Genomic DNA, 16,520 nt, shown 5'->3' with positions numbered 1-16,520 from the left:
AATCGAGGCATGGGCGTAAACCACCGTCTTTTTTCTTTACAAAAAAGAACCCCGCCGCTACGGGAGAAACAGAAGGACGAATGTGTCCCTTACGGAGACTCTCGGAAATATATTCTTTCATCGCGGCCCGTTCTGGACCCGAAAGGTTATACAAGCGGGCTTTGGGCAATTTAGCACCTGGAAACAGGTCAACGGCACAATCAAATGGGCGGTGTGGTGGTAAAACCTCAGCCTCTTCTTCGGAGAAAACGTCCGTTTAGTCTTTCAGGCAACAATAGGGACCCCATTTAACAATGTCCCAATATTCCCAATTAATTACAGGATTATGCAATTGTAACCAGGGGAACCCTAACACCAGTCCCGCAGGCAGGTTGTCCATAACAAAACATAAAATATGTTCCTGGTGTAAGGAACTCTAAGGAGAAACTCTTCAGTGCGAAACATAACGTTATTCTTAACCAGTGGTGTTTTGTCAATCGCAACAATGTTAATAGGAGTCGCCAACCTAACTGTCCCTAACTTACACCTGGCCACCAAGTCCGAGTCAATAAAGTTCAAAGATGAACCGCAATCCACGAAGGCAGAAGTGGATGTAGAGACACTCCCACAACAAAGTTCCACTTGTAACAACATTTTAGAGAAGGCAGAAAAGGGTACCTGAGAGCCTGGGTGACCTCCATAACAATCACCCGGGCTCAGTCGCTTGTTGGTCTGTGGACCGGAAGGGCAATCCTTTTTCCAATGTACAGAATCGCCACAGTGAAAACAGCGTTTTCCCATGCGCCGTTGTCTCCTTTCATTTTCTTTGAGGTCGATGGTTCCCATCTCCGTGACTTCCAATGTATGACTGGCTCCCCTTCCTTGGGAGAATAACGGTCTCTCAATTTGCACCACTCCCCTCGCCCATAGCCTGCGATCCATTCGGACGGCCTGTGTCATAGCCTCTTCCAGGGAATCAGGCGGAGGGTGGAGAGCCAAGGCATCTTTCAGATGTTCAGACAGGCCTCTACGGAACAAACCCCGGAGGGCGGCGTCATTCCAGCAGACCTCAGCAGCCCAGCATCTGAACTCTGAGCAAAACCACTCGGCTGAGTGCTTCCCCTGGCACACACTCATCACCATGTCCTCAGCCATACGCATTCGATCAGGCTCATCATAAATATGCCCCAGGGCTTCAAAAAATGCATCCACATTCATACGCTCAGGGGCCGTGGTTGGAAGGGAGAAAGCGCAAGCTTGGGGGGCTCCCCTTAACAGAGACATAATGACCCCCACTCTCTGACCTTCATCCCCAGAAGAGTGTGGTCTCAATGAAAAAAAAAGCTTACAACCCTCCTTGAAAACTCTGAATTTCCTTTTATCTCCAGAAAAGGTATCTGGTAACTTAAACGGAGACTCAGGGGAAACTAATGTAACATCCCGAGCCCCCGATAAGAATACCCCCCTGCACAGTGTCAGCGATCAGCTGCTGAAACTGAGCCAGGACTCATTGTTCTCCAAGGAGTTTCTGAGACATCTGTGTCAGGTGTCTCACCTGCTCAGAAAGAGCGTGCATAGGATCCATCACATACACAGGAGAATGGGAGCAGAGAAAAAAAAAATGGTATGGGTCAGTTATAATGTCAGAGACACCGCACTACACTCGCTCACAGAGCCAGTGCGCATGTCCTGAGTACAGAAACAGTGCTAAAAGATACCTGTGGAGCAGGGCAGCAGAGGTGACAATGCGTGCTTCAAACTATTAGTGTCAGGGTCCAGTCAGCGCCAGAAAGTAAAGAGGCATAGGACCTGCGGACACTGAAGTTAGCAAGCTGGCACAGGACCTATGGTCAGGTGACTGCAAGGGGGTGGGGCTTAGCGTCCTGCTTACAGATATGACAGGACACCATACAACAACTCAGAGTCAGGCAAAACGGAGGTCATAACAGTACGGGCAAACGAGGCACAGGAGGGACAAACAGACGGGTAGTCAGACAAAGCCAAAGGTCATACACAAGAGGGCGACGTGGTACCAAGGAGACGAGCAGAGAGAAGTCGGGTCACAAGCAGAGAGTCATACACGAGAGGTAGCGCAGTACAAGAGGGGCAGGCAGAACTCGTAACAGGGACAGAACCGGATCAAAACCAAACAAGCAAGCAAGATATCAGACACAAGGCACACGTACGCACAAGGTCAACTAACTCAGCCGAGGGCAGGAGTATAACTGACACCGGACCTAGGTCCAGTGAGCATTAAATAGCCGCCCTCTGCCAGAGAGAGGCGGAACAATTAACCCCCAGTCTGATCAGGACGGGGCAAAGCGAAACCCCGTCCTGGATCATGACTTATTTAAAGCACCGCTTCCAGAGCACATTCCCCACTTTTTCCCTTTCTTCTACACTACACAGCTGAATACAGACGTGCACCCACAATTAATATATAATTAGTTATTATGCAACCCACCATTCCAAATATAAATTGTAATACGCCACTGTGCCCACACTAACTATAAATAGCCATTTTCTCCACCCAATAAATATATAGATTAATTAGAACCCGTTCTCTGTTTCCCAATTCATTACCAGTCAGAGTCATGCATCCTCAACGCCCAACACTTAGTGCTTCCCGCACCCCGATTTAATATATTTATATGCCCCCCTGCGACCCAATTCATTATGTCATGTACTCTCTCCCACCCCCACCCTCTATTCATTATCAACTGCTCTCCCCCACCCACCCTCAATTCATCATTTACTCTCCCCCACACCCAATTCATCATCATTTAATGTTCCTAACCCTCACTTCATCATCATTTGATGTCCCTCATACACCATCATTTACTCTCCTCCACCCCCCCAATTCATCATTTACTGTCCCCCACCATCAATTATCATTTGCTGTCCCCCATCCCCCAGTCTCAATTCATCATCAATTGCTTTCCCCACATCCTCAGTTCATTATCATTTGCTGAACCCCATTCTAAATTTATCATTATTTGCTCTGCCCACCCCCACCTTCAAGTCATCATTTGCTATCCCCACTCCCACCTTCAATTCATCATTTGCTGTCCCCCACCCTCAATTCATCATTTGCTGTCCCCTGTCTCCACCCTCAGTTCATCATTTACTGTTCCCATCCTCAAGTCATGATTTGCTGTCCCCTGTCCCCAACTTCAATTCATCATTTGCTGACCCTGTCCCAAACCCTCAATTCAACATTTGCTGTCCTCCGTCCCCCACCCTCAATTCATCACTTGCTGTCCACTGTCCCCCACCCTCAATTCATCATTTGCTTTTCCCGTTCCAAACCCTCAATTCATCATTTGCTGTCCTCCATCCCTCATCCTATATTCATCATTTGCTTTCCCCTGTTCCCCAACCTCAATTCATCATTTGCTGTCCCTGACCCCCAATTAATCTGTTACCTCTACCTCAATTTATCATTTGCTGTCCCCACCCACAATTAATCTGTCACCCCTACTTCAATTCATAATTTGCTGTCCCCAGTCCCCCAACCTCATTTCATTTGCTGTCCCCCAACCTCAATTCATCATTTGCTGTCCCCCACCCTCAAGTCATGATTTGCTGTCTCCCTCCTTCAATTCATCATTTGCTGTCCCCATCCCAAACCCTCAATTCAAGATTTGCTGTCCCCTGTCCCCCATCCTCAATTTAACGCTTGCTGTCCCCTACCCTCAATTCATCATTTGCTGTCCCCGTCCTAAACCCCCATCAGTTTTTGTCCCCTGTCCTCAATTCATCATTTGTTGTCCACTGTCCCCCACCCTCAATTGATCATTTGCTGTCCCCATCCCAAACCCTTAATTCATCATTTGCTGTCCTCCGTTCCCCCTGTCCCCTACCCTCAGTTCATCATTTGCTGTCCCCCCACCCTTAAATCATCATTTGCTGTCCTCCACCCTCAATTCATCATTTGCTGATCCCCACCTTTAATTCATCATTTTCTGTCCCCATTCCAAACCCTCAATTCATCATTTGCTGTCCTCCATCCCCCACCCTAAATTCATTTGCTGTCCCCTGTTCCTCACCCTCATTTCATAATTTACTGTCCCCCACCCTCAAGTCATGATTTGCTGTCCCTTGTCCCCCACCCTCAATTTAACATTTGCTGTTCCCCACCCACAATTCATCATTTGCTGTCCACGACCCCCAATTAATCTGTCAATCCTACGTTAATTCATGATTTGCTATCCCCTCCCCAGTTTATCTGTCATCCTTTCTTCAATTCATAATTTGCTGTCCCCAGTCCTCCAACTTCAATTCATCATTTTCTATCCCCTGCCCACCACCCTCAATTCAACATTTGCTGTCCCCCACTCTCAAGTCATGTTTTGCTGTCCCCTGTCCCCCACCTTCAATTCATAATTTGCTGTCCCCATCCCAAACCCTCAATTCATGATTTGCTGTCCCTTGTCCCCAACCTTCAATTTAACATTTGGTGTCCCCCACCCTCAATTCATTTGGTATTCTCATCCCAAACCCTCAATTAATCAGTTGCTGTCCCGTCCCCCACCCTCAATTCAACATTTGCTATCTCCCACTCTCAACTAATAATTTACTGTCCCCGTCCCAAACCTTCACTTCATCATTTGCTGTCCTGCATACCCCATCCTAAATTCATTATTTGCTGTACCCACTCTCAATTCATCATCATTTGTGCTGCCTCCCACCCTCAATTCATCATTTGCTGAACCCCACCGTCAATTCATAATTATTTGCTCTCCCAAACCCACCCTCAAATCATCATTTGCTCTCCCCGCTCCCCACCTTCAATTCATCATTTGCTGTCCCCCGTCTTCCAGCCTTAATTCATCATTTGTGATCCCCCCACTCCCAATTCCTCAAAACATCATCATTCACTGTCCCCCCCATCTCACACACTTAATTCATTATCATTTTCCCCCCTTCAAGCCCATTTCATTCATTTTATAAAAAAAAAAATTCATTCTTTCCTCTGAGATACGGTAATCCCCTGCAGGTTCAGCTCCACTACTGGTATACTGGCGAGTGGCGTGTATACACGCTGGCACATGCGCAATGACATCACCAGTGCATCACAGCAGAGGCTGGGGGACTCCCTTGGATCTGCACAGCTGTTCAGTGTTGACTTCTGGGACCTCCAGGGATGTTCCCTGTGCCGAAATGTATGCCGCCGATGGTGGCACACTAGCACATAATGCCTTATTATGCTCTGTTGCTCCAGTGAGCAGAAGCAAAAGAGGGGTCCTGGACTGGGTACTGCCCCATACAATATTAAGGGCAGTAATATCCTGATGGCGGCCCTGTCCCTAGTGATCTAGGGGGCACTGTGTGGTGTACTATGGGGCACTATGGTGCATTATGAAGCACTGTGTGGTGTGTTATGGGGCATTGTGATGTGTATAATGAGGCATGGGGCACTATGATATATATTATGGGGCACTATGATGTCTATTATGGGGGACTGTGGTGTAGTATGGGGCTCTGTGTTGTGTATTTTGGGGGGGACTGTGATGTATTATGAGGCACTGTGATGTGTGTTATGGGGCACTGTGATGTGTATTATAGGGAACTGTGATGTGTATTATGGGCCACTGTGATGTGTATCCTGGGGCACTATGGTGTATTATGGGGCACTGGGGTGTATTATGGGGCACTGGGGTGTATTATTGGGCACTGTGGGTTGCATTATGGGGCACTGTGATGTATTATGGGGCAGTGTGGGGTGTATTAAAGGGCATTGTGTGCTGTATTATGGGGCACTGTGGGCTGTATTATGAAGCACTGTGGTGTATTGCGGGACACTGGGGTGTATTATGGAGCATTGTGGTGTATTATGGGCCACTGTAGTGGTACTGTGTTCTATTATGGGGCGCTTGGTTTATTACGGGGCACTGTGGGGTGTTTTAAGGGGCACTTTGGGGTGTATTATGTGCCAATTGGTGCATTATAGGGCACTGAGGTGTATTATAGGGCATTGTGAAGTGTATTATGGGACACTGTGGGGTGTATTATGGGGCACTGTGGTGCATTAATCGGCAATGTGTTGTGTATTATGGGGTACTATGGTGTATTATGGGACACTGTGGTGCGTTATGCGGCACTGTGGAGTGTTATAAGGCACTTGTGTGTTGTGAATTCACTTTCTGGCCTACCTCTGGTTACTACTGAAGGTAGTGGAGCTGGTCAAATTGACAGAGGGGTTGCGAGTTCTCTTTCTGGGCTCCCTCTGGTGGTTACTGGAGGTAATGGAGCTGATCTGATTAACAGAGGCTTGCCACCTGAAAATGAGGACGACGATTGGAGATCTGGGGTTTCAGACTGAGATTTAAGACAGCCGGCTCCCTCTATCCCAGCTGGTGATTTTCTCCCTGCCTCCTGAGGTCTTAGTTTCCAGCTCAGTCCCTGCATGTTCAGCTAAGTGTTCATTTGCTATTTTCTTTACATTTGATCTGGTTTTGTCTATTTCAGTTTTGTGTGGGTCAACCAGCTCCGGCTGGGGCTGTGCTGAATTACCAGCCATATGTTACTGTTTGTGCCAGTTTGTTTTTGTCCCTTACTAGATTGGCCTCTTTTTGCTCTGCTTTCAGAATATACCAGAGTGCTGATATAGTGGGCGAAGTCGTGCGACTTCAGTATTTTTTGCATCAGACGTGTCAGGCTTTTTTGCAGGGTTTTTTGCATGATTGCAGACAGTGTCTTTCCTTTCCTGTCCTGTCTAGTCAGTGTGGGCCCCATCGTTTGTTCAGTCTATTTTCCTACCTGCGTTTGTGTTTTCATCTTGTCTCACCGACATTATATGTTTGGGGGCTATCTATTCCTTTGGGGCCTGCTCTGGGGCAGTTTAGATTTCCCCTTTCTTGCTTTAGGCTTAGTTAGCTCTCCGGCTGTGCCGAGGCATCTAGGATCATCGTAGGCACGCTCCACGGCTACTGCTAGTTGTGTGGATAGGATTAGGGGTCTGCAATCCGCTTAGTTACCAACCTCTCTGGTTTTCTGTGGCTTAGCTTGGGCTTTCTCTCCTCCTCGGTGATCCAATCATAACACTTGTGTGCATTATGGGGCACTGGGGTGTATTGTGGGGCACTCTGGTGTGTTATTGGGCACTGTGGGGTGTATTATGGGGCACTGTGGCGTGTTCTGTCCAGCCATATAATTGCTGTCTAGAAAGTCATTTTTGTGTGTATTAATCCTTCATATATTTCATACTGTAAGGTAACGGCACCACCTGCTGGCCGTTTAAAGCATAGATTCTAGTTTAATTTGCAATGTATTGTGAGATTGTTCCTGTTACATCATAGTCTTGTTAATGACACTGTGAGGGGAACAGCAGCCTTTATTCCTCCACGTGTCTTAGGAGAATCTACACCATTCGTGTTCTTCATGCTTCTTAAACAGCCTGCTCTAAGCATAGTTGGTAAGCACTATCTAGGTGTTATAATCCTGTGTTTATAAGGTTGTTGTATTAAATAGGTAATCATCAGCTATGTATTACCTCACGGTACCTATGTATTACCTCATGTTACTGTGTATTGCAGACTATCTGTATTTTATGCTCTGTGCAGTTATATATTCTGAAATGTTCCTGTTATTGCATCCTATAGTTTCACCCTTTCCTGTCACATCTGCCATCAATAAAAGAAGGTTACAATTTTACAGCCTCTTTTTTCTTAAAGAAGACAGGGGGTTTAGCTACATGTCTCATTGCACACCCTGCTAACGTGTATGAGGACAGTATAGTAAAACAACTGCTGAGAACAAGCTCAGAAGATCTGACGTTACAGAGCCCGGCATTATCCAAGCATACGGTGATTGCACACGGATATTGCAGCAACCTCCTAACGGTCGGACCGAATAATCAGACCATACGGAGCCCGCCATTATCCACGCAGAGCCGACAAAGGAATATCAGAGCGGTCGCCTAACTGTTGAATCATGTCTCAAGGATGAGCATCCTCTTTCAAGACGAGATCAAGAGTTGGTTCCTCCAAGACATCATCCGTCAGCAATGCCGCTGCTATTGCCCGCGCAAAAGCTGAAGCGGCAAAAGCAAGAAGCACCTTTGCTGAGCAAGAGATAGAATTGAAACTACAACGAGCATGCTTGGATACGGAAAAAGCGTCACTGGATGCAGAAAAAGCACGCCAACATGCATGTCTGGATGCAGAGAAAGCGCGCCTTGAAGCAACATTACAGAAACTTGCTATTGAAAAAGAAACAGCAGCTGCCATAGCAGAAGCAGAAGCCTTAGAAGCTGCCGTATATTCTGACGATCAACACAGCAGATGCAGCAGTGTGCTAGGCCTACAGCAAGTTACTCACGATCCATTGCAGCGTACTGCAGAGTACGTCCATCAGCATTCCAAATCAAATGACGATCCAGACCCACAGGCGAAGACAGAGCATTTTGTCAACAAGTCAAGCCAACCAGATAATTCGGACCCCCAGAAAGCCAACTATCAGTCTCCCTACCAAAAGCAAGGAAATACACATTGGGATGATACTGACTACAATAATCTTTCTCCAGAACAGAAGATCCGGAATCTGTCCCGGCTTAAAGAGAATCCCTTCGCTTCAGAAAGGTACTACAGCCGTTGGACCAAACCAGAGACATCTAACAGGTATGATCGCACAGCATACATGTACTCTGACAACACTCCATCAGCTGGCAACAGTGCCAATCAAGCCACGATGGACTTTGCCAAGTTCCTTGCTCGACATGAGTTGGTCACTAAGGGACTTGTAAAGTTCAGTGATCGCGCTGAAAACTACAGGGCTTGGCGAGCCTCCTTCAAAAATACCATGAGACATAGGTCTATCATGTAGTAAAGAAGTTGATCTCTTGGTAAAATGGCTAGGAAGTGAGTCTGCCGAACACGCAAACAGAATCAGAGACATTAATGTAAATTATCCAGATGTCGGACTCAAAAGAATTTGGAATAGACTTGATGAATGCTATGGCTCAGTAGAGGTTATAGAAAGTGCTTTGTTTAAAAGAATAGAGGACTTTCCTAGAATAGCAAACAAGGATTATTCAAAGCTCAGAGAATTAACTGACTTGTTAATGGAGTTGTGTGCAGCAAAAGCAGAAGGAGATCTTGTGGGGCTGACATATCTCGACACTGCTAGAGGTTTGAACCCCATAGTTCAAAAACTCCCATATAACCTGCAAGACAAATGGGTTACATATGGTTCTAGGTATAAACAGACTTACAATGTACCATTTCCTCCATTCAATGTGTTTGTAGATTTTGTCTCAGAACAAGCAAAAATTAGAAATGATCCTAGCTTTGATTTCATGCTGTCATGTGCCAATAACTCTGTTAGTAAACCTCGTAGAACAACTGTAGAGGTCCACAAAACTAACATTTCTTCCACAGGTTCAGTTCGCAAAGAGTTCAGCTCCGGTCAAGGAGAAGACAAATCCAAGGACCCAAACAGGCAGTGTCCCTTACACAAGAAGCCACATTCCTTACTTAAGTGCAGAGCTTTCAGAGAAAAGTCATTGGAGGAAAGGAAGGCCTTCCTTAAGGAGAACCGCATCTGCTACAAATGCTGCTCTTCAATATCCCACTTTGCCACGGACTGTGAGGTTAGAGCAAGGTGTACCGAATGTGACAACACCGAACATAGCTCAGTTCTACACCCTGGACCACCATCGGCTGCTTTGCCCCAAGAGCATAGTGGGGAGCTGAATGACTCAAATACTGACACTCCAGCCATTACTTCTAAGTGTACAGAAGTTTGTGGAAATCTCATAGGAGGCAAGTCCTGCTCTAAAATTTCCCTAGTGAGAGTCTACCCGGCAGACGAAAAGGACAAAGCCATCAAAGTATACGTGATTTTAGATGATCAGAGTAACAGGTCATTAGCCAAGTCTGCCTTCTTTGATAGCTTTAACGTCAGAGGACCCAGTGCCCCCTACTCTTTGAAAACTTGTGCCGGTACAGTAGAGACAGCTTGTAGGAGAGCAACAGGCTACGTAGTCGAGTCTATAGATGGCCAAATGCGTCTGCCCTTACCAACCATATTGGAATGTAACCAGATTCCTGACAACAGGTCAGAGATACTTATGCCTGAAGTGGCATCGTATCATCCTCATCTGAAGCGTATAGAACTCCTGATTCCTAACCTTGACCCAGAGGCTCAAATAATCTTGCTCCTAGGGAGAGATATTCTACAAGTTCACAAGGTTAGACAACAGATCCATGGCTCACACAATGCTCCATATGCTCAGAGACTCGACCTTGGGTGGGTCATTGTAGGAGAGGTCTGTTTAGGAGGTGCACACAAACCGACAGTGGTTAACAACATGTTTACCAGGACTCTCGAGAATGGGCGTCCATCTCTCCTTCAACTATGTGAAAATCACTACTTCATAAAGGAGTTGCTACACAGCACTTCAGCACCAAGTATCTTAGCGAGTCGTGCCAATGATGATTGCATTCAGAATTTGCGACCAAGATCACCTTGGGTGTATGGTCTTTCGCAAGACCAAAGAAGATAATAGTACAGCAATGTCATTTGAAGATAGACTGTTCCTAGAGATGATGGAGCAAGGAATGGTGCAGGACAAAACGTAGAGCTGGATTGCATCTCTACCCTTCAAGTCTCAAAGACAACGCTTGCCTAACAACAGAGAACAAGTTTACAAACACTTTGTCTCCCTCATGCACAGCTTCTGTAGTAGACCAAAGATGAAAGACCATTTCTTAACCTTCATGGAGAAGATATGTAAGAACGGTCATAGAGAGCACCTACACTTCAAGACATTGAGGACCACTGACACCATGGTAAACACGTCCACACAGCTCTACAGCTAGAGCAGTCGAAGAATATAATTATCCGAGCTGTACAACGGGAAAACTATGCCAAAGAAATCGACTGTTTAACCAATCAACGACCAATACCAAAAGATAGTGTTCTGAGGAAACTCAGAGCAGCAAGAGAACTGCAACTCTCTTCCAATTTGGATATGAAGGATGTAGAAAAATACCTAAGTGTACATGGGTGTACTTGGACTTTTAACCCACCACATTCTTCACACATGGAAGGTGTATGGGAGAGAATGATAGGTGTGTTACGGCGGCGGAACACACTTAAAAAAATATAAATAAGCGTGTTCGCCGCCCGGGGTCCACCATGCGGCAGATGGAAAAACCGCTGCTAACAGAGGCAGAGCACTGTAGCGGTTATGTGCACGGGGTTAACTGCACCAAGTGCACTACAGCAAGCTCTGTTAAGGTCACAGAGCTGCACGCTTAAAGCATACAAAACCACTGAGTCTGTTCTAGGTCACAGACTCCAGCGGAGCAGACACGGTATAAATAGTCACAGGAGTAGCATTAGATGTCAGGACAACTCCGTCTAGACCTACCGTGAGAGAGAGGTGCGAGACGTCGCAACTGCGAACGCTCGAGGAACTGCAAACGCAGCGAGGTGAGAACGGAGCCTCAGCGGAGACACCGCAATATCGCTGGCGCGATGCAGGACGCTAGCTGCTGAGAGAGAACTAGATGGAGCGTGCTGGCGCTAGCGCTGCTACTGGCGGCTGCCCAATCACTCACACAGTCGTAATATCAGAGGGAAGGGGTTTCATAATAAGTCAGCCACCAGTCCAAGCATCCATCACCATACATACAGCAGCAGTATGAAAAGTACTAGCGCATGGCATAGCGGCCATGCACACTTTTTATAGCGTACGGGACCTGCCGGAAATCTCCAGAGCCCTGAGCTGAACCAATGGAATCAGGAGCAGGACCTGAGCACCTGACTCCTGAACTCCAATGGGAGCTCATTCCATGAGAATGCTCAGAAGCTGGCTGAAAGGACTTAGCCTCTGGAGACAAATGTGAGGGTCTGTATCTCTGCATATGTATGGCAGGATACAGATTCCTAACAAGGTGTCGCAAGGAGAATCCTCGATTCAATCTTCTTACAGGAAGGATCTGCAGGACTGACACACGAAAGCTTGACAACATTCATGGCCGAAGTGTCAGCCATCATAAATGCCAGACCGTTGACTCCAATTTCCAGTGATCCTGATGACCCAACTGTTCTCACCCCAGCCCTGCTGATTACGCAAAAGACCGACCCTAATTGCTCTCCACCTGGAGAATTTAATGTTAAAGACCGTTACAGGAGTCGATGGAGACAAGTACAGAGTCTCTCCAATGCCTTTTGGGACAAGTGGAAAAAACAGTACCTGCCTCCTCTGCAACAGAGGAGAAAGTGGCAAACCAGCAAGCCTAACCTCCAGCCTGGCGATATAGAACTAATGAAAGACTGTCAGTCTCGAAGAAATGAATGGCCATTAGGTCTCATTACCCAGACATTCCCAAGTAAGGATGGAATCGTACGTAAGGTGGAAGTAAAAATAGGAAAACAAGGCGAGACCAAATTGTTCCTCAGGCCAGTAGGGGAACTCGTTCTGCTGTTCTCGTCCAATAAACACAAGAGTGACGTCGGCTGACGTCAAGCGGGGAGTGATCTGTCCAGCCATATAATTGCTGTCTAGAAAGTCATTTTTGTGTGTATTAATCCTTCATATATTTCATACTGTAAGGTAACAGTACCACCTGCTGGCCGTTTAATGCATAGATTCTAGTTTAATTTGCAATGTATTGTGGGATTGTTCCTGTTACATCATAGTCTTGTTTATGACACTGTGAGGGGAACAACAGCCATTATTCCTCCACGTGTCTTAGGAGAATCTACACCATTCGTGTTCTTCATGCTTCTTAAACAGCCTGCTCTAAGCATAGTTGGTAAGCACTATCTAGGTGTTATAATCCTGTGTTTATAATGTTGTTGTATTAAATAGGTAATCATCAGCTATGTATTACCTCACGGTACCTATGTATTACCTCATGGTACCTATGTATTACCTCATGTTACTGTGTATTGCAGACTATCTGTATTTTATGCTCTGTGCAATTATATATTCTGAAATGCTCCTGTTATTGCATCCTATAGTTTCACCCTTTCCTGTCACATCTGCCATCAATAAAAGAAGGTTACAATTTTACAGCCTCTTTTCTTAAAGAAGACAGGGGGTTTAGCTACACGTCTCATTGCACACCCTGCTAACGTGTATGAGGACAGTATAGTGGCATGTTAATTGGCACTGTATTATGTGGCCCTGTGGTATGTTATGGGGCATTGGGGTGTATTATGGGGTCATGTGGTGTATTATGAGGCATTTGTGTGTGTTAAGGGGCACTGGAGTGTATTGTGGCGCACTGTGGGTGTATTATGGGGCACTGTGGTGTGTTATTCGGCACTGTCGGGTGTATTATGGGGCACTGTAGCGTGTTAAGGCGCACTGTGGAGTGTATTATGTGGCCCTGTGGTGTGTTATGGGGTCATGTTGTGTATTATGAGGCATTCGTGTGTGTTAGGCCTGTTTCACACTTACGTTTTTCCTGTGCGTTGGCAGCCGCTAAAATGGCGGATAACGGATCCGTGGGCGATGAAACACCAACGGGAGCCACCGGACCGTTGTTGCGCCAGGATCCGCCGATTTCGGAATTTTAAAGGAACCGCGGCTGAAAAGAAAAAAAATGACTACCGGCGATGTAGCGGTCAGAGGAGGTGAGATCTCGGGCGATGTTGCGGTGAGTGGAGGCGAGATCTCGGGTGATGAGGCGAGATCTCGGGCGATGAGGCGGTGAGTGGAGGAGAGAGAGAGATTTTTTTTCCAGCCGCCAGATTGGATTTAGGGTTAAACATGTAGCAAAAGAGGAAAGTACGGATCCGGACAACAAAAAAAGTTGCATTGTCCATTCGGTGATCTCAGCGGACGCCAAAATTTTGGCGGATCCGCAGAAATACGGATGCAACGGACGATCCTCAGTCAAAATCCGCTGATAATGAAAGTCAATGGGGAAAAAACGTATCCGCCAAGATAAATGGTGGATCCGTTTTTTTTTGCAAATCGGTGGATTTTCACTGATGGTGACAAACAGATGTGTGAAACAGGCCTTATGGGGCACTGGGGTGTATTGTGGGGCACTGTGGGTGTATTATGGGGCACTGTGGTGTGTTTTTGGGCACTGTGGGGTGTATTATGGGGCACTGTGGCATATTATGGTGCACTGTGGCGTGTTAAGGGGCACTGTGGAATGTATTATGTGGCCCTGTGGTGTGTTATGGGGCACTGGGGTGTATTATGAGCACTGGGGTGTATTATGGGGTCATGTGGTGTATTATGAGGCATTCATGTGTGTTATGGGGCACTGGGATTTATTGTGGGGCACTGTGGGTGTATTATGGGGCACTGGGGTGTATTATGGGGTCTTGTGGTGTATTATGAGCACTGGGGTGTATTATGGGGTCATGTGGTGTATTATGAGGCATTCATGTGTGTTATGGGGCACTGGGATTTATTGTGGGGCACTGTGGGTGTATTATGGGGCACTGTGGTGTGTTATTGGGCACTGTGGGGTGTATTATGGGGCACTGTGGCGAGTTAAGGGGCACTGTGGAGTGTATTATGTGGCCATGTGTGGTGTATTATGTGGCACTGGGGTGTATTATGGGGTCATGTAGTGTGTTATGAGGCATTCGTGTGTGTTATGGGGCAATGGGGAGTATTATGGGGCACTGTCATATTATGGGGAACTGTGGAGCGTAAAGGGGCACTGTGGAGTGTATTATGTGGCCCTTTAGTGTGTTATGGGGCACTGGGGTGTATTATGGGGCACCGTGATATGTATTAGTGGACATTTTAGCATTTTATGACTGCTCAGTGGGTGTTTGGTGCTGACTAATGTGATATTTTAATTGATGGATTTTTTTTCATCACATTATACCTGACCCCACAATCCTGGCACACATCCATTACTATATATCATACCTACAGTGGTCATTACCAGCACTATTATGTGCAGCTGAGCACACTTGCCAGTAATATACATGGCCGATTCTGTCGCTGCACAGCGAGTCACGTGCCACCTACACTCACTTCCGGCGTCTCTCCGCCTTCGCCTGCGTTGCCTGGCAACCCCTGACAGTGGCGGGCATTCAATTCGACAACAACAAGATGAAGCGGGCGAACAATCTGAAGGAGGCTCTATGCGCCCTGTGCCGGGTCTTATCCACTTCTGGATCACGTTGGGATCCTGAAACGTTACGGAAATCAAAGTTTAACCGACCAGAGGCGGTAAGAGGCGCGTGGTCACCATTATGGGAGGCTGGTATAGAGTAACCAATCAGCTCACTCCTTTCTGTAGTGACAGTGTTAGAAAAAATGATTAGTATAATCTAGCCATGGCCTCCTCACTGTGCTGTGTGTGGCTGAGAGACACCTGCCTGCAGCAGGAGCCTCCCCCCCACTGCTTCTTTGTAAAAGATGGCTGAGCCCTCTCCATTCACCTGGTCCGCAGCGGAAGGTGGAACAAATCGGCAGGATATTAAAGGGGTCTTTTCAGTCTAAAAAAAAATAATTTTTACTCTTGTGTTTCATTAACATTTTGCACAGTTTTGCTTTCACAGGCTCTTTATTTCCCGGTACGTTCAACCTTGATGTGGTCTGAGAGTTACGAACTCCCCTTCGGAGATCACTGATGGATTCCCGGTTAGCTCATTCTGCAGCCAGCTATAGACGGTGCAACGCAGAAGCTATTAGAAGGCAAACAGTGCAAAATTTTCAATGACACCCAATTGCAAAAATGATTTTTAGGCCCAAATGCATGTGTTCAAGTAATAAAATTGTCATCAATGGTGGACTACCCCTTTAACTGATGGATTTGTTTGACTATCAGAGCCCAAGTCCTGCAGAAAATGCTGCAGACTAATAAATAGTGAGGGCTACTGCATTTCTAGTTTAAAGGGGTTATGTAGGACTTTTATGGGGCTAAGCACTTACTGGCAGGTAGTTCCCTTCCTGTCCTCCCCTGTGACGATCCCTTCCGGCTCAGGTGGCCATTCTCCTGCTTTCTGTCAAATGACGTAGACAGAACAGTTCCTTGTGTTCGGCTCTGTGGACGAGGTGTCACTACCGATGGCTGGCTCAGCCTTACTCTACGGGTAGTCAGCTGTCAGTCAGCGTGACGTCGACAGCGGGGAAAGAAAGTACTGATCTGTCAACATTATTACCGTCACAGGGCAGAACAGGACATTGTTAGCAACTACCTGCTTATAAGTTTTCAACCCCATAAGATAAAAAAACAAAAAAAAAGTTCCTTATAGTCGCTTAAAGTCACTCCTTCATTTCTAGGACTTGTGCTCCTTTAATTGCTTCCGGACCACTCATATGCCACAAACATCCGGACAGTCCATGTGCCACTCTGCAGTGATGTACAAGAATGTCGCCTCTGTGGAAGCAGAAACCAGGCTGTCAGACACAGCCAGACTTCCCATAGAGATGCAAAGCGCATGTGTTGGTATCAGTGCAATGCATAGGTGCGCATAACATAAGCTACTTAGCTAACACTATCTTGAGCAAAAAAGCGTAAAACTATCCCACCACGACAAGGTGTACCCAGTCGTGATAGTACCTACTGTAACTCTTCACGTCATCATGTGTCAGCAGAAGTAGA

At 46.6% G+C, this 16,520-nt stretch overlaps 1 protein-coding gene across 5 annotated transcripts in view; it reads left to right on the top strand.

Annotated features, from left to right (window-relative positions):
* Positions 1–16,520, top strand: part of TEDC1 (tubulin epsilon and delta complex 1) — a 115,330-nt gene that overhangs the window by 15,293 nt on the left and 83,517 nt on the right. Inside the window, exon 1 of one of the 5 annotated variants that reach the window (XM_073566788.1) lies at positions 14,888–15,142. The exons of 2 other annotated variants lie outside the window; for them this stretch is intronic. In XM_073566788.1, coding sequence (XP_073422889.1) covers positions 15,023–15,142 — 120 coding nt within the window. In that variant the 5' untranslated portion in view covers positions 14,888–15,022. Of the gene's footprint in view, positions 1–14,887; positions 15,143–16,520 lie in introns of those variants that run through there. 2 more of the 5 variants (XM_073566785.1, XM_073566783.1) reach the window with 2 other exon arrangements.

Source organism: Dendrobates tinctorius, unplaced genomic scaffold (assembly GCF_039654945.1).
Source record: "Dendrobates tinctorius isolate UK_male_01 unplaced genomic scaffold, ASM3965494v1 ptg000019l, whole genome shotgun sequence".
NCBI lineage: Eukaryota > Metazoa > Chordata > Amphibia > Anura > Dendrobatidae > Dendrobates > Dendrobates tinctorius.
The sequence above is the reverse complement of the archived record's forward strand: the minus strand, read 5'-3'. Positions and strand labels throughout refer to the sequence as shown.